Source organism: Anser cygnoides, chromosome 4 (assembly GCF_040182565.1).
Source record: "Anser cygnoides isolate HZ-2024a breed goose chromosome 4, Taihu_goose_T2T_genome, whole genome shotgun sequence".
Lineage (NCBI taxonomy): Eukaryota > Metazoa > Chordata > Aves > Anseriformes > Anatidae > Anser > Anser cygnoides.
The window spans coordinates 27,220,654-27,245,910 of NC_089876.1; the positions used below are offsets into that span (position 1 = coordinate 27,220,654).

General features: G+C 37.8%; 1 protein-coding gene across 3 annotated transcripts in view; it reads right to left on the bottom strand.

The window, feature by feature from the left end:
• Nucleotides 1-25,257, bottom strand: part of CORIN (corin, serine peptidase) — a 134,070-nt gene that overhangs the window by 8,687 nt on the left and 100,126 nt on the right. For 2 of the 3 annotated variants that reach the window (XM_048072933.2, XM_048072932.2), the window contains 6 exons: nucleotides 21,797-21,910; nucleotides 19,513-19,623; nucleotides 17,974-18,103; nucleotides 6,861-6,983; nucleotides 2,273-2,322; nucleotides 953-1,127 (listed from right to left, as the gene is read on the bottom strand). In XM_048072933.2, coding sequence (XP_047928890.1) covers nucleotides 953-1,127; nucleotides 2,273-2,322; nucleotides 6,861-6,983; nucleotides 17,974-18,103; nucleotides 19,513-19,623; nucleotides 21,797-21,910 — 703 coding nt within the window. The remainder of the gene's footprint in view (nucleotides 1-952; nucleotides 1,128-2,272; nucleotides 2,323-6,860; nucleotides 6,984-17,973; nucleotides 18,104-19,512; nucleotides 19,624-21,796; nucleotides 21,911-25,257) is intronic. The other variant, XR_007166609.2, reaches the window with a different exon arrangement.

Sequence of the window (25,257 nt, forward strand, 5' to 3'; positions counted from 1 at the left end):
CAAACCACAACTTGCCCTTACCACAATTTATATCAAGAGCCGGGGAAATAAAAGAAAATAAATATCAGTCAAGAGAAACCAAGGTACATCATCTTTTCCCATCCTTACCACAGAATTTCTGCTGGCTTATTAAACAGAAGGAAAGGTGTTTAGCATAGTCCAAAAATTTCCAGTGAGCAAGTATCAGTTTTAAGCAGGATTAAGTACTGGTGACAACCGCCTAGCACAAAAGTACTTGCTAACTAGAGCAGAAAACACACATTTCAATTGCCTTTAGAAACATGATTAAACAACTCCCATACCAGAGAAAACAAATAAGGTAATGCACTTTCCTCTAAAGCCTGTGGTTCTTTAAAAAGAAATATTGGTTACCAAAAAGCTAACAATGACTAAGATAATTCCTATGCCACAAAAACCTCCTCTGCACTCCAGAGCATCCACCATGGGACCTCCTATACCATGAAACAGTCAGTAGTGGTTAATACTGACTGATTAATACTACTGATGGATTATTATAATTAAGCCATGGGGAGTTTATAAATCAGAAAAGAGAGTGAAATTCAGTATATCAATTGCAGTATCATTAAATATTCATGTTTTAATGGCCACAGCATTTTTCCAGACATTTCTGTGCTGGTGCCCAAAATTGTATATTGTACAAGAGCTATGGAATTCAGGTTTTGATCGTTTTTTTTGGTTTCCTGATGAATGTCGGAATACCTTTGTTTACCTTTCATCAGTAAAGACAGCAACAATAAAGCATGTCAGAACCTAACCTGATGCTGGTTTACACCATTTACTCTCTCTTATAGTCTCTAAAAGCTGCCCTCTGTAACTGATTTTTTCTGCAAAGGTCATCACCTGCTGCCAGTGTGTTTGGTAGTGGAGCTGGTAAACCTCAAGTTACATCTAATTTGTATACGAATAACAAAACTGTATGAGCTCCTCTCACCCTTCGAAGCAGTGCGCTACCGTCAAGACCCATCTCTTTGCAATCAGAACACAGCCACAGATGTGTCCACTCGGCTCACTCTGCAGAGAGCACTGCCATGGCCACCGGCCTGGGCGACTGGTCCTGCCGCCAAGGATCCTTTTGTTCATGCGCGCAGCTGGGCGACGGCCACAGTCTGGTGAGAAATAGATGCAGAAGGGAGTTACTCCTTACCACAGACACACAGCATGCAAGACCTGGAAGAAAACTGGGCACAGAAGACTATTAACAGAATCATGAAATTACACTGAACAATACAATAACTAAAGTCATCAATAACCACACATTAATATCAAACACATTGAGCCATTCTCGTTCTTCCTTTCCATCAAAGGATTTGCTCTCCTGAGATTAATTTTGACCTGCTTAGACTAAAACATCAACCAAGCTAAGCTTGGGAAGTTGACTTTCTTGAAGTAACAGTTACCTGGCTGCCCTTGGGAAGGCTTCCTGGTTTTATGTCATTGTCTTTCTGTCAGCTGCCAATGCATTTGGGCTATTTTGTACTATCCATAATGAAAGCGTCTGGAAAATCAGTCCAGCAATAATGAGCACTTGCTTAAGCAAGTAATTCTTACTGTGTTCACCCCAAAAACTTCAGAGGGCAAGGGGTTTTACGTGTTCTTAAAGCAACATATGTCAGAAGCAAACACCTTTAACAGACTCCTGTGAGGTGTTATTCTCTGGTAAGAGTAGTAAATATTTTGATTACTTTCCCAAATTTTCATGCTTTGTGATTAATTCTCCCCATGTCAAGCAAATTCATAAGGTATATGTTCTTCAGCAAAACTCTCCTTGTTTGTAGAACATGATTTTATTCAAGATGAAGAATTTCTGCTGTTTTTCAAATTACTTAAATCTGCACAATCTGCTGTGCCTGCAGATTTTTCTGTAGCTTTCTACTTTAGGTTCCCTTGAGATTCACAGCTAAACAGATCAAAGCTTCAACTTCCAGGTATGCAGCCTACTGACCCCTCTGGTGGAAAAGGATATTTTCAGCAGGAAGTTTTTTCAAATTAATTTTTGGAACCTGACTGATGACAAAATTCATTTTGTGAAAGCTGGACTGGGCTACTGCAATAGACAACCTCAGTGTCAAAAATAAGAAAAGCTGTTGAAATTGAACAGAGAAGGAAAAAAAAAATACAAAACTGGAGGTTGCAGAGGTCCAGTCAAATGTCAGAATGAATCCACACAAAGCATCTGCATTTTTTAAAGTATATTTAACATATCTTTATAAACAGCTTTGTCTATTTTTTCAGAAGTATGCACTTCCCTTACCTTCTTTAGTACAAAGGAGAGCCACTTTGCTTCTGCTTCGACATATCTGCCTAAATATTGAAACAAGAACATCATAAAAATCTCAACTAATTGATACAATTTTGGGTGATTTGGATATCAGCACAGGTATTGTATCCACTGTTTTGAATGAGCTGTTAAAAATTCCCCAAACTGTAAAAAGAAACACAAAGAGCTTCTCATGCCAGATGACTTCCAGCGTCTTTCTGGCAACAATTCAAAATATTAGTTCAGCTTTACAATGTGTTTCATGAGCAGGTGCTACATATTTTGCAGACGACCTTGCTCTCTGGGCACTGATCCAGCCCTGAGCTTGGCTGGGATGTACAGTCTGTCAAGTCTTAATTTATGGCACCTGAAAGCACAGAGATTGCTCTTCTCTGCATCCTTACTGCCGAAGGATGGGGTTTTCTTTGAAATATATTTGATGAAAATTTTTGCCCAAAAAGTTTTGGTATTTTGATGAAATCCCGGGAAGCAAGTATTAAGACAAAAAAAAAAAAAAAATCCTGTTGAAAATTTTCAGATGAGAGAGCAAGGAAGTGACTCTTTGTCAAAGGAGTGGAGATCCTTGCTAAAACTGAGAGCACTGTTGCTCAGCTCTCTGACTGCTTATTTCCATGACTTTTTAATTCATACCATATATGCATATGTGCTTTTTAGAGGTAGATCCAGAGCTGAATTAGACTGTATACATGGATTACGTATTCCCCAGGTTATTCTTTGAAGTAATTTCGGTAGGTGGGCTGTTGCTATAAAGTTGCAACTATTTAAAAAGAGACTAAATTTAATTTTAGGTCATATATAAATGTGGGCACAACATCTGAGTGCCAACCACCACATTATCACCAAAGTCTCAGGCCTTGATCAGTGATTTGACCAGGCCTCTGCTCCATTCACATGCTGTGCAGAACAGCCTACTTTCTGTTCTTCAGCCTGAAAACACAGAACATAAATTTCTGTGCCTGGAGATATATGACTAATTTCAGGAATGGTGCTGGGCTTTGCAAAATTTTTAGGGGTATTTACACTGCATAAAAATATACAGAATATAATTTAGACCAGCCACACTCATGAGAAGGAGGACTAAGGAGAATCTCCATCCTTTACTGGATGCGGGGGGAAACTTAGTTACAAAAGATGAGGAAAAGGCTGAGGTGCTTAATGCCGTCTTTGCCTCAGTCTTTACCGGAAGACTAGTTGTTATCTGGATACCCAGTTCCCTGAGCTGGTGGAAGGGGGTGGGGAACAGGATGTGGCCCTCACAATCCACGAGGAAATGGTTGGTGACCTGCTACAGCACTTACATTTACACAAGTTGATGGGGCCGGATGGGATCCACCCAAGGGTACTGTGAGAACCGGCGGAAGAGCTGACCAAGCTGCTTTCCATCATTTATCAGCAGTCCTGGCTATCAGGGGAGGTCCCAGTCAACTGGCGGCTAGCAAGTGACACCCATCTACAAGAAGGGCCGGAAGGTTGACCCAGGAAACTATAGGCCTGTTAGTTTGACCTCAGTGCCAGGGAAGCTCATGGAGCATGTTATCTTGAGTGTCATCACGCAACACTTGCAGGGCCACCAGGTGATCAGGCCCAGTCAGCATGGGTTTATGAAAGGCAGGTCCTGCTTGACTAACATGATCTCCTTCTATGACAAAGTGACACGCTGGGTGGATGAGGGAAAGGCTGTGGATGTGGTCTACCTTGACTTCGGTAAGGCTTTTGACACTGTTTCCCACTGCATTCTCCTCAAGAAACTGGCTGTTCTTGGCTTGGACTGGCGTACACTTCGTTGGGTTAGAAACTGGCTGGGTAGCCAGGCCCAAAGAGTTGTGGTGAACGGAGTCAAATCCAGTTGGAGGCCGGTCACTAGTGGCGTCCCCCAGGGCTCAGTACTGGGGCCAGTTCTCTTTAATATCTTTATTGATGATCTGGATGAGGGGGTCGAGTGCACACTCAGTTAAGTTTGCAGAAGACACCAAGTTAGGTGCGTGTGTCGATCTGCTCAAGGGCAGGAAGGCTCTGCAGGAGGATCTGGATAGGCTGGACTGATGGGCTGAGGCCAACTGTATGAGGTTCAACAAGGCCAAGTGCCGGGTCCTGCACCTGGGGCACAACAACCGCAAGCAGCGCTACAAGCTAGGAGATGAGTGGTTGGAAAGCTGCCTGGCAGAGAAGGACCTGGGAGTATTGGTTGATAGTTGGCTGAATATGAGCCAGCAGTGTGCTCGGGTGGCCAAGAAGGCCAACAGCATTCTGGCTCGCATAAGAAACAGTGTGGCCAGCAGGTCTAGGGAGGTGATTGTCCCCCTGTACTCGGCTCTGGTGAGGCCGCACCTCGAGTACTGTGTTCAGTTTTGGGCCCCTCGCTACAAGAAGGACATGGACGTGCTCGAGCGAGTCCAGAGAAGGGCAACAAGACTGGTGAGGGGTCTGGAGAATAAGTCTTACGAGGAGCGGCTGAGGGAGCTGGGATTGTTCAGACTGGAAAAGAGAAGGCTCAGGGCGACCTTATCACACTCCACAGGTACCTTAAAAGAGGCTGTAGCGAGGTGGTGGTTGGTCTATTCTCCCATGTGCCTGGTGACAGGACGAGGGGGAATGGGCTAAAGTTACGCCAGGGGAGGTTTAGGTTGGATATTAGGAAGAACTTCTTTACTGAAAGGGTTGTTAGGCATTGGAATAGGCTGCCCAGGGAAGTGGTTGAGTCACCATCCCTGGAGGTCTTTAAAAGACGTTTAGATGTAGAGCTTAGTGATATGGTTTAGTGGAGGACTTTTTAGTGTTAGGTCAGAGGCTGGACTAGGCGATCTTGGAGGTCTCTTCCAACCTAGGTGATTCTGTGATTCTGAGAATAAATTACTACCCCCCCCCCACACACTGAGTTTATCTGACGTGACCTCACTATGGGTGAGACTACATCTTTTGCTACTCTGTCTTGTAGCTCAGAGGCTCCAATACATCTCTTCTCACATATTTCCTAGCAGATCACTTTCAAATATGGCAAAGCATCTTGAAAGTCCTTTGTACCTTAGTGACCAAACAGAACATGGTTTTGGACCTGCCTCTGCATCTTTTCACAACCCAAGATGTTTATTCTTGATTTAATCTGGAGAAAAGCATTTAGATAGAATCACAGAATCATTAAGGTTCAAAAAGACCTCCAAGATTATCTGGTCCAACCATCCCCCTACCACCAAGGTCACCCACTAAACCATGTCCCTAAGCACCACGTCCAACCTTTCCTTGAACACCCCCAGGGATGGTGACTCCACCACCTCCCTGGGCAACCCATCCCTATGCCTGACTGCTCTTTCTGAGGAGAAATTTCTCCTAATTTCCAACCTGAACCTCCTCTGACACAACTTGAGGCAGTTCCCTCTTATCCTCACAGATAACCAGTGACAGATGAGGCCAACCCCCCAGCTCCCCACACCTTTCTTTCAGGTAGTTGTATAGAGCAATAAGGTCTCCCCTGAGCCTCCTCCAGACTGAACAACCCCAGTTCCCTCAGCCGCTCCTCACAGGACTTGTGTTCCAGGCCCTTCACCAGCTTCGTAGCCCTGCTCCAGGGCCTTGATGTCCTTCTTGTAGTGAGGGGCCCAAAACTGAACACAGTACTAGAGGTGCGGCCTCACCAGAGCAGAGTACAGGGGGATGATCACCTCCTTGCTCCTGCTGGCTACACTAGTCCTGATAAAGGCCAGGATGCTGTTGGCCTTCTTGGCTACCTGGGCACACTGCCGGCTCATGTCCAGCCGAGCATCAATCAACACCTCCAGATCCTTTTTCTCTGCACAGCTTTCCAGAACCTGGATACTGGATACTCTTAGGCTAGTGGAAAAATACAGTGAGAAAGGAAAATAAGTAAAAACAAAAGTATCAGGCTCCATCTTGTAATGTCCCTTTTTCTAGATGAAGAGATAAAAATGGATTTAAATGAATGGGGAACATACTACTGTGGAACAGAACCAGCACAGAACGGAACTGTTGGAAAGCAAGAGTATGCACTTGTAGACACAATCCTTTTAGTATTCTTCTGCTGAAGGAATCAGCCATTACGGAAAAGCTTTCCTGCAGACAACAATGGAAAAGAAGAAATCTAGGTGTATTCCTCAGATTTGCTTCTTCACACATATATTGTACCTCTGCCCTCTGCATTTAGCCAAGTCAGTCTTCTCTTGTGAAACATAAGAATGTTCCGTTGAAGAACAGTGTTATGAAATCTCCTTCTGGCCATTTGAAAGAGGAGTAGGGAAACAATGAATCTGTTTTTTGAAGATGGATTAGACGGCTCTCCTGTATTTTGTCATGAATGTTTACATTAATTGACTCTTTAGCCTTAAAAGTCACACTTCGAATGTTTCAACCACAACTGAGGCCTGGCTTCTTGTTACCAACTACATGTTTAGTAGAGCTAATTAAAAGAAATATACCACTGTATAAGGTCAGAGGAGCTGCTAAGTAAGCTTACTCTAAGAGGATATTTTTCTGCTGAAAAACCTGTGATCTCTCCAAACGTAGTGACTAGCCACAACAGCGAAATAAATCTAATTTACCTATCACTTACCCATTCACTAGAAGTGCGTGTAAAGTTGATGCATTCTTATTCTTCCAGTCTGGGTGCAGATTCAGCCACTTTTGGTGCTGTATTTCCTCATCTTCTAGTACAATTTCTGTTGTAGGTGGTCCTCTGAAACAAATAAAAGACTTTCATAGACTTTCCATTAAGTTCCTATGTTACAATTATGAAAGGAAGAGGCCCTAATACCTCCTGTTCACTACAAAAATAGAGAGTAGAATGTTATGTCAAAGCCACGTGTAACAGAATCATAGGGGAATGATATCACCCCAAGAAGCCAGGCCAGCTAATGTACTACTGTCATTCACATTGTATTTTCTGATAAAAACCAGAATCAGGAACAACAAGAGCTTTCTGGTGGAATTGACTGTAGAGCATACATTGAAATGTTTCTACATTTTTCTGACTCCATAAGTACAGCAAATAGATCTTCATTTGTGGAAGAGGAAAAAGTAAAAAATATTTCCTTGCATTCCTGTCTTTGGAAATCCATTCAGATATAACAGTAAAGAACAATCTGAGTCTTGTTAATAATACTTTGAACTATCTCTAAGTCCAAGGTGTTTGACTTTGTAAGCAGAACAAATTACAGGTGATGATGTCAAACCTCGCCTTCTGCAGCAAATTAACAAGAATATGAAAGCAAGTTAGAATGATTCCACCAGGAGATGTTTTCACACCTCCACTTTCTCAGTTTAGGTGTTGCCTGATAAACCACTGAAGAAACTGTTTTAGTAAATCTCAGCTGCAAAATGAAGAAAAAAAATTTTTCTTTTGAAATGGCTGTACAAGTCACACAGCTTTCTAGCACAGAAACAGCCACGATTAGCTATCAATCCTCGTCAATGAGAAGGGCTTCCAAGGGCTGCTCCCCTGAACACTGGTTATGGGCCAAATTCTAAGCACTGGTTTGTGGAAAAGAGAATGAGAGATGTTCAGAAAAACTGAAATGTCCTAAAAATCACCTCTGAACTCAAGTCTCTCATGACAGTACCTAGCAATGCCAGCCAGATAATTACTTTGTCTTAGAGTCTATCTTTTCTAGTATTACCTGTATTTGTTTTAAAATATTTACCAAAGAATGTTATCCTTTACCAGCTGATTACATAAATTAACAAATATTAAAGAATTAAGATTTATGATAAAGTTGTCAGTGCAACCACATGGAAATGTTTTCAACAGGACTGAAATAATTAACCAGGCTCTGAGATCCCACCCATGGGTCTTGCGTGTTACATGACTTATTTTTCAGAGCCTTCTCTGGGCATTATTAAGCAATCTCATTCCATGAGCTACTACCCAGAATGTGCAGCCAGATAGTAACAAGTATTTTTAAAGTCTGTACTTTTTCTCACTGAGAGAAAGCTATTTTTGCAGCAAACATCTTTTTCCATCATTGCCTGCTTATGGAAAACACATAAAGATCCCCCCCCCCTTCATTTCCAGCAGTTGCTTAATTCCCACTCTTTCTCCTGCCAGACATACACAAGCTTACTTTTCTCTTAAGATGACACGTACAGAGATATATTATATAGCTGTAAACAAGTGTCTGACCTATAAAATATGTAACTCAAAAGGTTCAAAAAAGTACAAATATCATTACCATCTGATGGATCCAAATCTATACCATCCCAACAACCACATTATTTTGTTGAAACCTACAGCTCATGATGCTGTAATCATTATTAAACAAACTCATTTCTAAACTAGGACAACAACCTACAAGATACTTAAGCCTGTATGAAATTTTATAATTATGAACATAACATGTTTTATTTCATAAAATTATGGCTATGCTTGTTTTTCCCTTGGTGGTCAGAGCCTTATGTAATACCCTCAAAACCAATATGCCCTAATTTATGTTTTCAGAATTCCTTCTAAAGTTTCTACCCTACCCCTCCTAGGGCTGTACCACAGAATTTCTTCTGTGGACATGCTCTAAAGAAAAGGGAAGATTCATTTTTCAGTGAACACTGCCACTTCATCTCATCGTGTATATTTTCTTCATAGGAATATTTTCTTTTACTGAGTTTCTTAGAGACTCCAACAATGTTTTTTAAGTTATTAATGAATGATTTAGAACAAAATAAGGATATAGCTGCTAATTACTCTAATACATCAAACTAAATTAGCTTTCTTTCCAAATTGAGGTTGAAATCAGCTGTCTTTCCAAATTTTTATTTTAATGGCTTTCTGAATTTGACCTAAATTGATTCAGTCTGCACAAAAATCATGTGTGTGGCCATATTTAATATCTCTCAAGTTTTCAGACAAGCCAAATAAGGAACCTTTTTCATAACATATTTTCAGAAAGCTCTTTCAATTCTTTGCAAAGTTTTCTCTTTTTTCCCCCTTTTGTTTACACATAACAGAATAGTTTGTTTTGTTTGTGGTTTTTTTTTCAGAAACTTGGTGTTGATTTTTCACTAATGCGTTTAATTATTACCTACATTGCAACAATAAGCAAAATTGAAACCATATTTTTGTGACTGAAAGCATATTTATGTAGAATTCAGTGTGAGGTTTGGGGGCCCCTCAGTTCAAGAGGGGTATTCAGAAACTGGAGAGGGCCCTGCGATGGCTTCCGAAGTGTCTAGGGGCCTGATGCACAAGGAGGTACTGAGGAAACTGGTCTTGCTTATTCTTGTGAGGATAAAGCTAAGAGCCCTTGGCACCTTACAACTACATGAAGAGGAGTTAAAGTGTGATGGGATCAAACTTTTCTCAGTAGTGCCACATAGTAAAACATGGGTAACAGCCTAGAGTGGCAGCTTTGGAGATTGATAGCAGATGAAAGGAAATACCTTTCCACCAGGAAGGCAGAGCAGCCCTGGAAAACACAGGCTGTGTCAGTCTCTCAAGGTTTTCAAGACTTGGCTAAACAGAGCAGTGACTAATCTGATCCAGTGTTGGTAATAGTCCTGCTTCGAGTGGTAGATGGACTAGGTGATCTCCAGATGTCTGTTACAATCGGGATTGTACAAACACAATGTAGTAGACAGTACCTATGCCGAACAGCTTGATCTCAAAAGAAGGTGAGAATTACTCACAAAGGTTTTTCCACACATTGGAGTACAACATTACAGCACGGTCACTGATATATCACTTAAATTAGGCTTTAGTGATATATGCAAACACAAGACATTCATATCATGGTAACAATAATGCAGACCTTTTAAGAAGTGATCTTTGGACCAGATCCTCCACCAAACTTTAAAAGACAAATTACAAATCCTACCTGAATCCGTGTAACTTTCTAAAATCTCATGGTGATATTGTGATGGAACCATTTGGGTACTGAAACACTTCACTAGGTTTTTGTTGTTGTTGTTTTTTGTTTGTTTGTTTTTGGTGGTGGTGGTGGTGTTTTGTTGTTGTTGTTGTTAAGACTGATGGTGTTCTAAGAATCCATTACTTTACAGACAACAAAATTTAACTGGCTGTCTCATACAGGTATTGAATATCTGTAGTAAATCTTTATATTCTAAAGAACTATAATAAGACTTCTAAACTTTCAACCACTCAGACCTAGCACTCAGTGAACACACTTTCGGTTGCCTGTAGTCTTAGTCTACAGACTTCTCCAAGGCCATATCAAAAACATTATAGTAAAATAAATTTACAGTAGACTCATTACAAACAGCAATATCTATGTGTGTTGGTTTTTTTTTCCCCTATAGATATGAACTGACTGATACACCAAGCTCTGTGGTAAAAGCTAGCACATTCACTCAGATTTTTGAGATCCTCTGCATTGTTTTCAACAACAAAATGGTATTAGGACCTCTGGAAAAAAAAATCCATAAGGCTTTCTTTCACTAAACAGTTAACCAAAGCAAAACTATCACAGAAAATTCAGCTGAAAGGAACCTTATGAGGCCATGTGATCCATTCCCCTACCCCAAAATAATATCAACTATATCTAAATTATCTCTGACAGATATTTGTTTACTATGCTTATAAAAATGTCTAATGATGGAGATTCCTCAACATTTCTAGGCAATGCATTCCAGGATTTACAGTTAGCAATTTTGTTCTAAATATTCCTACCTTTCATTTAAGCTTGTTACTTGTATCTTATTCCCCCCGGAATAGAGAACAGTTTATTCCTTGCTTTTTTGCAACAGCCTTGTACATATTTGAAGGCTCCCATGCCTCCTTCACCCTGATTGACCACAGAGTTTTCAGCCTTTCTTCACAGAGCATGATCTCTAGGTTTCTGGTCATTCCTGGTGACCTCATCTGGACTTTTCCCATCTAGTCCAAATCTCACACAAGCTGAACAGAACAGAGGGATTACACTGAGTGTTGTGCATAAACATTCCTGACTATATACATAAATACCATGTTTGCTTTTCCTATAGCAGTAAGGTATTGTTTCCTTACGCTCATCTTCTGAGCCACAATATTTCCTAGTCCCTTCTTTACAGTACTCTTGTCTTGCCAACCATTCTCCATCCTGTACTTATTCAATGTGTTCCTACACATACCGTCTTGATCTTACCATTAGCATGATTTCAGGCTATTTCTCCAGTCTGTCAACAAATTCTAATTTCAAATTCTAGTCCTGTCCTCCAAAATGCTTTCAGATCCCCCCAGCTTGATACCGAATGAGAAGTTAGTAAGCATCCTCTTACTCCATCATCTGACTGACCCATGACAACACTAACATCACAGACACACAGGGATGTGTCTAGCACAACACCATACGTCTTTAAAGTTTGACAATGAATTATCAATGGTCTCTTATTTCATCTTTGTCCATATCCCGTTACTTATTTCAAAAGTCATTTCACATAGCATGAAAGTTAAAAATACATCACTAAGTGAAATGATGTTATTGATAAATACAGGTTGTCTGTCATTAAGACCTTATATTATACTTCTGTAATCATTTGTTGATAATTGAAGCAAGCCAACTAGTTTCTAAATCTCCTCTTTTTTCATTTTTAATGAAAGATGGCACATTAAACAGTTTTCAGCCTTATAAAGCCATTCTTTACAACTTCTCAAAGCTACTGGCTACCATTTGACAACCCTAATGTAGATCTGCCATAATCACGTGTCTTAAATTCTCTTGAACATATTCCAGCAGACCCAGCTACTTTGACGAGCACTGTATATATAGCCTGTTCTTTTCTTACTTTAGCCCCAATTCTCAATGCTTTGCTATCATAGAAACATTTTAATATATTATATTGAGGTTATTTGTTTTATTTTGCCCTTTTAAATATATGTACATATATATTCCTGGGTTTTATGATTCCTTTTCTACATACTTACACTGTTCTTCTATACTGATATCTCGTAAGTCTGAACTACACCTCCACCATCTAGAATTCCTCTTTCAGGTCACTGTACAGCTTGTATCAGATAACTAAGTCTTGTTGCTTCAGAGAAGTTGTCTGCTAGATTAATAAAAGAGCAAATAATACTCCAAAATATACAATTACTTTAATCTAAGACAATGTCCATAAATGTTATTTGAATATGCAACTACAAAATTAGTCACTTATAAAATCAGAAAGTCGAGGCATTATAATTTGCAGCAAAACATCTACCCACGTGGGAAATTCTAACTTATATTTTACTAATTTTTCAAATTTCATTTTTAAAAGCCTAATTAAAGTTCCTTTAATACATTTAATGTCAAGCTATGGATTCCCTTACATGTATTTAAGAGAGGGATTTTTTTTTTTTAAAACTTAATTAGAAAACTAAGAGCCAGTTTGTCTTGTACATTATAAAGTTGCTTGCAGTGGGGAGAAGTAATGTTTAGGGTCATTTCATTACAAAAGTTATACAATAGAAATATTAAAGAAATAATAGGTTTCAAGGTATTCTAGCCTGCTAACTGCTGATCACTGTGGTCAACAGACAAAGGATATAGTATAGTTTATAGTGAAACACAAGGAATGTTGTGATTTGCATACTAAATTACAATTAAAAATAATTAAAAAAAAAGAAAAACAGAAAGCAGGGACTAATTTTAGGTTATGAAATTAATATTCTGTTCATAATTAAAAGCAACATAAATCAAGATACTTCTGCACAACAATAGTTTTAATACCTCATTTTCCCTACTTCATTATGCAAATTTATCTCATATACTAAAGTTTAGAATTAAGTATAATCCATAACTGGACTCCTTCTCTCTTCAAAGTAACAGTAACATTCTTCTGTTCAGCTTCTATTGTTTTTAGATGCATGTGACAACAGGCTTGAAAAAAGAAGCCTTGTGTTGTGCCAGAAGGTAATGAATAACATGTGTATAGGCACTAATATAAAACAAATTAGGCCTATTTCAGAGCTAGAACAGCATCTCTTTCCTGTCTGTACAGATTTAATATCTGTGTAGTTTTATACTCAGCAAATTTGACTTGAAAGCCCCAGGGAAAAAAAAAATGTTTATTATAATGCTATTTGCACAAGCTGGGACATAACATAGTTTGGAAAAAGTATTTGTGATTAACCATTAAAATAACAGCCTTTCTATGGTTGATAGTATCCACATATCTTTTTAATTTTTTTAGTCAGCACTAATAACAATTACCTTTTTACTTAAAGAAAAGTATCCAATCATGCAGACAACAAGTGTTATAAGAGGCAATTGACCATACGATTAATGGCTACTTGAAGCAATCATCACAATTTGCAAAGAATTATTAGTTTGAAATTTCTTCAAAAAAAAAGCCTTCGCCAAATAACTTTATATATTGTAAAATACATATGTATGCGACAGATGAGACATAAACTATCAGATATAAACTAATACATCTCTAATATGCTGCTTAAAGTCTATGTGTAACTGCATTTTAACTTTGTTCATCACTGCTCAAAATTATTAAAACAAAGTCTTCCATGTCAATTACACCTTGTAATGTTATTTTCAGTAAATCTTATTTGATAATTATTTGCTGCTGCTCTTAATAAAATAAATGTAATCTAAATAAATCTCTATATTTTTAAACCTCTAAAAATTTAAGAGAACACATTGCAGACAGGGACAATGTAAATATATTCAAGGTAGGTCAAGCACATTATATATTCTGTTGAGAGAACATTAATTTCAGATCAATTAGCATGTTCCAATACTTCACTCTCTGCATTTTATTTCCTAAATGTCATGTTTATTCTTGGAGAAAATAAAGTAGGTTAAATTCAGAAATTTGAATTTCTACTGTGGATAGGACATAAGCATACAGTTTTTGGTTTCTGTGATGGTTTTAAGCATATAAGACATTACATACACTCCACTTCCTTAATTTCTGATACAGAAATAATTAGCAAGTAATTAGAGAACACAGTAATTCATGTGAGGGAAAAAAAAAAAAAAAAAGCGTTATTGTTCCGGCAACTTTACTGCATATATATGAGCATATATTATTAGAGAATGTTGTACCAAAGAGAGAAAGTGAGAAAGCATTCAGAGGGAAAAAAGCCAGGCAGGAGCAAGAGATCATCATTCCCCTTCCATAAATACAAACAGTAGATGCTACAGCAGAGGAAAGAAGAAAAGGGAGCTACCTGTTTCAGTTGATCATCAGTGGTGCAGCCTCCAGGAAAAGGAGCAGTAGCAAGAGTAGGAGGTAGCAGAGCTTACTGCAGATTTGTATGAATGACTCACTTGGTAAACAGCTATGATTTTATGCTGATACAGCTATACTAGACCAGGCAGATCAGTTAAAATTCCCCTGTACTCTGCTGGGTACAGGCTGCTGAAGTTTATCATTATGACATTTGCTGTCATAATCATCCTAGTGCAAGAAAGAAAGAGACACTATTCCACTCAAATGCCATAAAGTAACCAAACAATTCCACTAACTTCTCATTTTGTCAATTTTTAGATCTGAACAGGCCATGTTGTTTATCATCACCATTTCATTAACAACAAAGCAGATTTCAGAATATGTGAAAATGGCTTTCTTCAACTAAACATCAAGACAAGTCTCTGAACACAACAATATTCTGAACAAGCACAGTATGCACATCTTCAGCAACACAGTCTCTGTAGCACACACCATGATATAGCTAATGTTGACCTGAGAAACTGATGGCAATTGTTGTTTTGTTCGCTGTGTTACCAGGAAAACCAATTGTCAGAGACATGCTCTACTGTACATAAATGTGGGACTCAGTCTCTGAACAAAATCATCTGTCCTGAGATGAACAGATTGTCTTATCAGGTGACCTAATAGTCCTCCTAGGCTGTAAGCTTTACAAAACCTAAGATTTGAACTCTACAAATACTTCCCCTTAGGCCATCAGCATTATAAACAAAAGTTCACTTTGCACATAACACTCATTTTGCACTAGAGGAAAACAAAAGAACTGTTAAGAATGTGCGTTGCATAACTTGAACAACAGTCACCATCAGTCCAAAGCCTTTCACGCAATGCTTGGAACTTGCACAGGTTTTTTTTGTGATGTTGCATCACTCATCACACAACACACTGCATGTGCTGTTCCGTGAAAAACTGGAAAAAACACAGCATCTGTTGAAATAGAATTGGCCAACAGCCAGGAAAATAGCTTGAGTTTTGTATGAGTCAGAACAGAATTACCTTTAATGTTGCTTCAGACTCAATGCTAATACCTCCCAAATAAACAAACATCTTGTTACTCTGTAAAATATGTTACAACTATCAGCTAAATTAATCTAACTTTAATTGCTGTCATTGAATTATCTTTATTTTTTTTCAGATTAATAATGGCTGAAGAATTTAAAATATCTACAAGCTGTTAGAAAGACATTACTTTCATATTTTAAACATTACAGCATTATATAGCAATCGAGATTTGTCATTTGGGAAAACACCAGACACAGCTATGAATAATATGTTGCAGAGTTACACAGAAAATAAAAATACCATATGATACCATTCATTGCAATTCCAGGTCTGAGTTATTAAGAAGACTCAACTTTGCACTGTTTTTCTCTAAGAATAAAAAGAGAACTATTAAATCAAAATCAAGTACAATCTTAAGTCATTATTAAAGAAATTTGCATAGCCACACAACTGGTGGCATAATATGGACAGATTTTTTATATTCATGTCTATAATTTGCTGAAATGAAATATTTCCTATTGGGAATAACTGAAGTAAAGCACTGCTTAAAATATGTTATCTTCATTTAAAAAAAAAATGGATAAAAAAGGAATTTTTTGATCTTTATTTGTACTCCATGGAACATGCACTCCAATTTACCTGTAACCTTAGTAGTGACTGGAAATAACTTATTAAATACACCAGTGGTATGAACATCACATTCAGCCTTTCTTGCCATCGCAAATCAAATAAATAATGCAGGAGATAATGGCAAACAGATGAAATCTATGGCATTAGGTCAGAATTTACAATGACATGAATTATTATTATTATTGTTAATGTAGTATTCAATCTTCTCCCTTCCCCACATAGAAAACGTTACCTTCTGGGACACATTCACTGAACCCCCATGCAATGTTAAAAGAAGAGTTAACTAACTATATTAACTCACTCCTTTATGAAATTAGTTTTGGCGTATGCATTACAACCCACAACTTGGAGAACAGCTAAGAAAATCAAGCTTTAGATGACTGACAAAATCAGGCCCTAAGAAAGGGAAAGACAAACACTAGTTTGGTTTTCTGAACTACTGGAAGGAAGAATTAAATATTGAATATTAAAGTCAGACTGAAGATGTAGACTTCAGATCTGAATTGAAAATTCCCACTGCACTTCACATAATCACCTATCACCAAATAGAATTTGCAGAAAAATTATTAGTCTTCCCCTTTTAGAAAATGGATCTGTAAGATTTAAGAAATATTTGTCCCTCATACATTTGTTAGAAGAGATAGGATTGACAATTACTTCTGTTAGCAAGCCTCACTGAAGAAGCAGAAAAATATGTTTCTACTAATGCTAATTTCAGCCTAGACAAACCCTGGAAAAAAGGAAGGGATCAGAGGTCTTGTGATAATTTAATGCCTTTTTCATTTTCCTAACAGCAAGCATTATAAGAAAATTAAGAATATTTTATATTAATGTTTGAGTCCAAGATATTAAGAAATAAAAAAAAATAAGTGATGTAAAGATCATCAGCTTATTTTTAGGTAACAAAGTAGTTTCAAAAGCAATTAACTATTTTTGAACGTAAAAAAGGAGCTTAAGCTTATTAGGAAGTTATATGAAGTTAAAGCATAAAGGTAACATCAGTATTATTTAGATATACTAAATCAGTTAGGGCAATACAGAATTACTGTGTGTTAGAATGGCAGACACCCTGTTCAGTGCAGGTGGTCTTGAATTCAGGGGCATCTGTTAGAAAAGGTGTTAGGCATCCATGCAGTGCAAGGTAATACAGAGTAGATTAAGTGCAGACACTGTAAAGGGTCTTTATCCTCCTTTCTTTTCTGAGAAACGTACAAACAACAAGATTGAATATCAATGTACATAGTGGTAAAAGGCAGATAGAAAAGAGATTTCTTATTCCAATTTGGTGATTAGACACTGGCAAAAATATCCTTCTATACCATCAGGCTTGTCTTTTCTTAGTAGAAGAGAGCTTTGGATGTCAAGCAGATGATAGTGTGCATGCAATAAGAAATATGCACATATTTTTTCCCCCAAGATCCACACAGAAAACACTAGCATTTCCAAATCTCTGTTCAGAGACACCTAAATTAAATATATCTGGTTGCCTATCTCACTGTATCTATTACAGAACCCAGAGAAATTTTCCTGTGTTTCATAAGACAAGTCTGCATTAATTCTTTAGGGAGATACAGAATAACACACTTCCAAACAATTCTGAGCCTCAGAAATAACTGCAAGTTCAAACATTGAGGGTTGGCAAGACATTATCTTTTCAACAAACTCTTTTAACAATCATGCAGCGCTTACGAAATGGTGAAAATGCCTAGTTTTCACCCAGCTTTTACTTCTGTAATATTTCATGACATGACAAAATTTCACTACTTCTTTTCCTTATATTAAGTATTTCCACACTAGGTCTACCATTGCGTGGGTCACAGGGATCAATGATCATTCACGTTTAACTCCATCACTCCCATTGTACTAAGAAATTCACCAGTGCTACAAACTACTGACCTTACCCTAAACCCATTTGATTGCAGGCCAGTTGACTCAAATTTTCTTGCCACTCATCAGCACAAACATGGTTATCAGCAGCTGACCTGTGAATGGTCAGAAACATCAAGGAATTCATGTTTTTAGACAGGGTAACTGTGAAGAAAAAGAAAAATAACTTTACTGTTATGTCACATTATTATTTTTATATATGAAACGCTGAAAATCCACAGCTACATTCTCCCAAGATGCTGGCACTTTTGCTGACTTTATATGCTCAATAGCTATGTGATTTAAAATCAAGGCAACATCACTTGACCTCAGTAATATGCATTGTTCATGATTAACAATATGGGGCTCTAATTCGAGAACTGAAAAACAGCTACTTTTTACAAAAAAAAAGATTATGACCATTGCTTCTCTCAATCTATGTTTAAAAGTGTGTGAACTGCTCTTATCACACATAAAAAGTGTCTCAAAATGGCCCAAAATGCACAAGTGGGAATTTACATCTCTTCCCTTTCTAGGATTCCTCAAAAGATTGAGGGGTTGTATGCCTTTTTCCCTCAATGCATGTGGTTTTAGACAAACTGTTCTACTGACTTTTGCCTGGAGAGTAATCTTAATACAGCCATTAAGCATTTCTGCTACATGCTGAAGATGTTTTTGCTTCCCTCCCCTTTTTCCCAAGAAATGTATTCATCTTAGATTAGGACTTTTCAAATATGCAACTCTAGAACATTTCTTCTTTCTTGCATAGGTTTTATTAAATTTTGTTGTATATTAATGCTAACGATAAATATTTTAAAATGCTTATACAATTTAGTTCAATATGAATACAAAATATATGTGCTTCTATAAGCCATGGCATACCTTCTCTCTATATTTAAAGTAACATATAAAGCATCTCAAAACTTAGTAATATAAACTACTGTCATGTACAGAAATAATTGTTAACTAAGTGAAATTTCAGAGTTACTAGTTTCCAATATACCTCTTTTCAGTTTTGTTGTTGTTGTTTTGTTTTGTTGAAATCCACCTTAATTTTTATGTCAAGAATAAGGCTTGGAGCGATCTACGCGTTAAAACATGAGGCCTACTCTCTACATGGTCAGCATAGGCAGGTTACATTATTCTACAGATCTCTAAACAAGGCAAAGGGACCTACAAGGACTACCTTCTCATAAGCTCTGAATCTGCACCACTGCATTCAGTGGAAATTTCACACTGAATTTTGTGAGTACAAAATCAGGGCTTAGAAGTTTTGTCCAAATTCTTATCTGTCCACAGCACTTTCCAGATTTTATAGGTCATTTAGAAGTTCTCTGCCTTGTCACTTCTCTTATATCTTTGCACTGCGACACCTAACACTGAGCCTTTCCTTTCTTTTTTGCCCACTTTCTTGCATGCTTCACCAACCTCAACCCAGTCTGTCTTGGTAACAGAGGAGAATTTCTCCACCACTGCAATTATATTCTAAATCAAATCACCATTGATTATTACCATTAATAATGCCGTCACCCAAACATCACTTCCAGTCAGAGTGCACCACAACAGAAACTTACCACAGTCCCATTCATCGGAGCTGTCACTGCAGTCTGCTTGTCCATCACACCAGAGCTCACGTGGCACACATTCATGGTTGGCACACTCAAGCTCATGCTCCCCACAGAACGCTGCAAAGAGGAAAAACACAGTTCACTCAGAAGGCGATGATCAGCATGAAATGCACATTGAGACCGGGAAAAAAAAAAAAAAAAAAAAAAAAAGTGAAGGAGGGAGAAGGTAGACACAGATCAGATTTACAGAGCAAGCGAGACAGATTTGTGACAAAACTCAGGATGGACCCCACTGATGCAGAAGGTGGTTGCCACCACACAGTTGCAGAGGGCATCACAACCCAAAGGGAAGGAAATGGCAAGATCTGTGCTGTATGTTCCAAATGATTTTTATTTACTTAATATCTTTTGTGGTCTTGTCTTATGAAAGTAGTCTAAGCCTCTCACAAGCTTTAAGTAAAAATGTGGTGTTCCTTGCTTCTTAGTGCCCCACATTTGTTTATTTCTTCATATTCTTTGAAAAAGTTACTTTACTGTAACACAAATATATTTCCTCTAATCCACAGCAACTCTGCATTTACTTTCAGATCCTACTTGCCATCTAAAATTGTGGGATTATTTTTAACCCCACCTGGGACATGAGATGTACATTCAGACATCCTCCAGTCCATGGCAGGTTTCCATCTGGCAGCATTGGACAGGGACTTCCTTTCTCCATCCAGTGCAGGAACCACAAGTACTTAGATCTTGAAGTGACTTTAAGCTTTCCTTCAAACACAGCAAATCCTCTCCCAAAAGACAGGTATTTAGCATTACAGCACCTTCCTCACTAACACACTTCTCTCCAACTTCTATGTAAACCTCATCACCAGGGAATTTTGAGCTGGAGGGAGGAGAGGAAGAAAGATGCATTCACCTGTGCCTACATCTGGCTTTTTGTATATTGCCACACAAATCAGGCATTTCTTTGCAACACTACTTCAAAAAATGTAATCCACAGTGAAAACCATATAGGTATAGTAGCCAACGTTGCTTACTGTGACATAAGTGATATTTTTGGCTCCAGCACAAAGCATGGAAAACCAGAAAGAGTTCTCTAACACTGCCTTCCAGAGACAGCATATTTCAAAACCTGGAAGCCCTCAGCTGAGGAAACCCTGCTACCATTTTGGGCTATTCAAGCCCTGACATGATAGCAGAGAAGAAATATAGCCTGATGATTATAGATTAGTTTAACTTTAGCTCTTGGAGAATCTTTTTCTCTGCCATGACCATAATGAGTGATAGCGAGCAAATCACTTGCTTTCTTTGTTTCCCAGATTGTGAGAACAGTATGTTAAAGACTGTGATGCACTATTTAACTAAGAAAATATATATGTGCTGTGCAGCTAAAGTCTCCCAGCTTTTCTGAGACAGCATGGCTTGTTCCTTTGGTCTACAGGGTTTCTCACTGTCTGGGTCTAAAAGCACCCAGAACTACAGAACTTACATCAACTTCCACATAAAAGCCAGGAAAAAAAAAAAAGTGGTGATGTGCTTTCTATAAGAGACAATTAGTTGTATATATCCTGGCTGGAAATGGTAGAGGTCTTTAAAACCTCCTTCCATTTTTTAGATGGCAGCACATAGACTGCTTAGAAGACAACTGGCATAATATTCACAGTGAACAGCAAATTAAGAAAAGTTCTGTGAGCTGCCTTTTCTCAAAGAAAAGCAGCCTCATATCCAGTGATGTATGCAGGCTGTCAATCATTTTGGCAAATATATTCATCTGCTCCACATAGCACATAAAATATGCTCACCATCCTATCTCTGCCAACAGAATTCCAGAGGCTCAGGAACAATTTTTTGTTTGCTTGTTTTTGTTTTCTGTAAAATTATATCTTACAATCCCAGCAACAGTGCTAAAATACTAGGATCACCAAGAGAAGTAAAATTTTGACTTTCAACCAACTTTACCAAGCATCTCTTCTTTCTTGTGTAGGCTGAATCTCAACTCAGTATGTTTTTCCCAGTTTCTGTCTTTGAGAAAACACTATCTGTTTTTCTCAAAAGAAGACAATTCAGCGTACCACTAATACAGTTATGAAAGTGAAGCTAACATTTCACAGCATGCACTCCTGGTTTCATGTGCTGAGTGGGAGCCTGCAAAGCAGCTGCTGTTCACAGGTATTCCAGCTCTTCTCACCCCAGTAGTCAGCTGTGTTTTGGAAACAGACAGGGCAGCTCCAGCAGATCCCAAAAATGTGATCAGCACTTTACAGGATTAACAAACCACATAAACCCTTACAGCAGTTCTTTTCATCCATCATGTCAGGGCAGTCTGGGAAACCATCACAGATCATCGTGTGTTTGATGCACAGCTTCTTCAAAGGACACTCCCAAAGACCCCTTTCTCCACAGCCTGGTGGCAGAGAATCACAGTTTTGAAATATTTGCATGCAACATAAAATCAACTGGTTTGTTCCTCCTTAATAATCTTGAAACATCCAAAATAGTTGCGCTATTAACTTTAAATTTACCATAAATAGTTAGTAATGAAGAAACGAAAGTAAGATTATCATTATCATGATAATTATCATTATCAGCATACTTGTTAAATGGGTATAAAATACATCACATTTCAATGCTTTTCAGAGAGTAATCCATATTGTGCTACACATGCTATAAATAATGATTTAGGCATTAGCTCAGTTTTCTCAAACCCCATAAACCACCACTCTTCAAATGCATTTACTATATATGTAATAAATGTAAATGCAAACATATACAAATTAAGTGGAAATGGAAAGGCATTTTTATTTGATACATAAACTTTTATAATCCTGAAGTCTGTGGCATGTCCTTTAAAAACATACTACATGAAATGGTGTAGAAATATGTACTTTTGGTAGTGCTGATACAGAAACTAATGCAGATCATAATGAAAGGTCGAGAGACGCTCTAAGTTTTGAGCATGAACACTTTTCTTGGTTCCATAATCTGTGACTAAACCAGTTTGAAAATGATAGAAAGCCCCTATAGATGTATAAATCTTCCAGAGTCGTTGTTATGCAGGGAACAAACAACATTATTGCCTCTTCAAAGTCCTGCAAACCAGCCTCACCAATTTCAAGAGGAATATTCATAAAACTGTGTGTCAAAGCGCTTTGACACTAAAATTCCTGTTTGTTAACTAGATGAAATTAAGAATGGCCTAACGTACCTTTTAGAAAAAAAAATGTTATCTCTTATTTCTTTACTTGCTTTTATCAACTAATAGAGCACGCTGCTGTGATACCAGTTTAAGAACAGAATACTCTGAGGTACTAATGTCAATGTCCTGCACATCTGACATTCAGATTTTAGAGGAAGCCATAAAAACTCCTAAATAAAACAGGTGGTTTGATTGCCTTGTTTGGCCTGTTCTGCAGCTTACAATACTAGCTTTCATTTTAATCCAAGCTCAAATTCAGGTGACAGCCCTGATGCCCACACACAAATAGTTTGGATCTCTGCTCACACAGCAGCACCTCTATTTTCTTGGATCTGGAACAGCAGCAGCACATATCAGCAGTTAGTAAGTGATAAATTGTTTCAAAGTGTTGTTTCAGAAGTGATTAGTTTACAAACATGAACCAGAGAATCACTACTAGCTCATATGATTACTGGAAAAATCTAATCAGGTTTAACTGTAACTGGATGTACGGAGTGCTTAATTTGTTTAGATTGAATAAACCATGTGAAAAAAACATTAAACCCACAGAGAAATAAACAGCCTTGAACCCACGAAACTAACTCCACATGATCAAAGAACTTTCTTGGGTATGGCCATTTTCCTGGTCTCCTTCTGGACAGTATTTTTGATAGCCATTAATGAAAAATTAATTGAAACCAAACAAAACCTTTACTCTAATAAAGAACAAAGAATGTCAGTGATGTTAGGAACTCGATATGAAAATAAAATAAAAAAGCTTTTAAAAAATCTCATTTATGAACCTTGCAATTTTTTAGCTGAAGTGTTTACAATTAATTAAATTCGTATTTGCTTTTTCCTTCATCACACATTACAGTGTTATATTGTGAAATGTTCCATTACTCTCCAAAATTCATCTTTGAGGGAAACATAGGCAAACACAGAGACAACTCCCTGGGAAAAATTAATTACGTAGTGAATTCAGTGTTCAAATATACTGTTTTGTTGGAAGAAGGCCATCTACCATTTAGAGTATACTTATTGCTCCTCCATATATTTGGATAACATGTATTTTTAATTTAATGATAATGAAATGGAAATGAAAATGGAGGTCAGAAAACTCATCCATATTTACCGCACTCTCATCTCAAAAGTATGTTTTGACATGACTTTTGACATAGGGATTCACATTATTAAGGCCACCACATTTTTCTCTCACAGAGACAGGGGTTGCTAAACACAGCTCTACTCTGCATGGCCAAAATATACCTTACTCCCTTTGTATGGTTCTGTCCCACATTTTTGGAAACAATGGCTTGGTTATCCAAACACTGTAGCTGGTCTCTGCCAGCCTCCTCCTCTCTGCACTGTGAAACCTAACAGAGCTTTGACTGTCATTTAAGATACTTCAATATTTTTAATTTGAATGTTTGCTGACTGTTATTTAATGGTATTTCAAAGGATAAAGCTAATAAAATGCAAGCTCGTCATTTACACATAGGAAGTTCAACAGGTTTTGATTTTGTCCTGCACACATGGAATACAAATGAGTCAGAAACTGTTACTTCTGGAGCTCTACAAGGACTGCCTGTTCTTCAGCAGCAGCATTACCCCTGGTCAATGTAATGTCACTCACAGCTGTAATTACCTAGCAGATACAGCTTTCCATATTTATAGAAGCTGATAAGAATTCTGCTGATTGCTCCTGACATTCTGTCTAGACTATAGGGACAGACAGAGATCTACTGGAAAAAATAATGTTATATTTTAGAGCAGTATTTCACATGTTAATGTCTAGGAGAATAAAATTATCCTAAAAGACACGTGGTAATTAGTGTTTTAAGGAGTTAAAACAGGTGGCAACAAAGAATGTTTGGTTGGGAGAATATTCAAGACAATTGATTCAAAGGTAAAAAGGTTATCAACTCTGAAAGAGTCACCTCGATCATCAGCTCTGCCCTTGTAATCCAAAATGACCTAGAATTAAACCCTATTTTTACAATTTTTTTTTTTTACCCTTCCTTTAGCAGGGGTGAGAGGGTGGAGGGTGAATGGAACAGAAGAGCAGACAGAATGCAATCTTGATTTGAAAACTCCCAGAGAATGAGAATACATCACTCCTTACTGATAAATAATGCCTTGATTACTCCAATCATTAAAACAACCTGTTCCTAAAGAAAAAGTAGAACTTTATAGAGATGACAAACTTGAATTTTAATCTAGCTTCAGCTTTCAGGTGTTAGATCTTATTGACAAGCTTGAATTTTAATCTAGCTTCACCTTTCAGCTGTTGGATCTTACTTTAATGTTTGTGCAGCAGAGTGGAAAATCTTTCATTGCTGCAGTTTTGTTGCCCCCTTAATTGCTTCCATCACCTTTTAACCTGCTCTCTGTTAAACAAAAGAGGTTGTACACTTTAGCCCTACGCTTCTAGAACATTCCAATCCTTTATTTGTATTCATGCATCGTCTCTAAATCCTTTATAATGATTTATAATTATTCCTTTTGCCTCTCGTGATAGTAGGACAACATGCAGAATTCCATGGAGCCCACACCCTAGTCACATAAGGAAACAG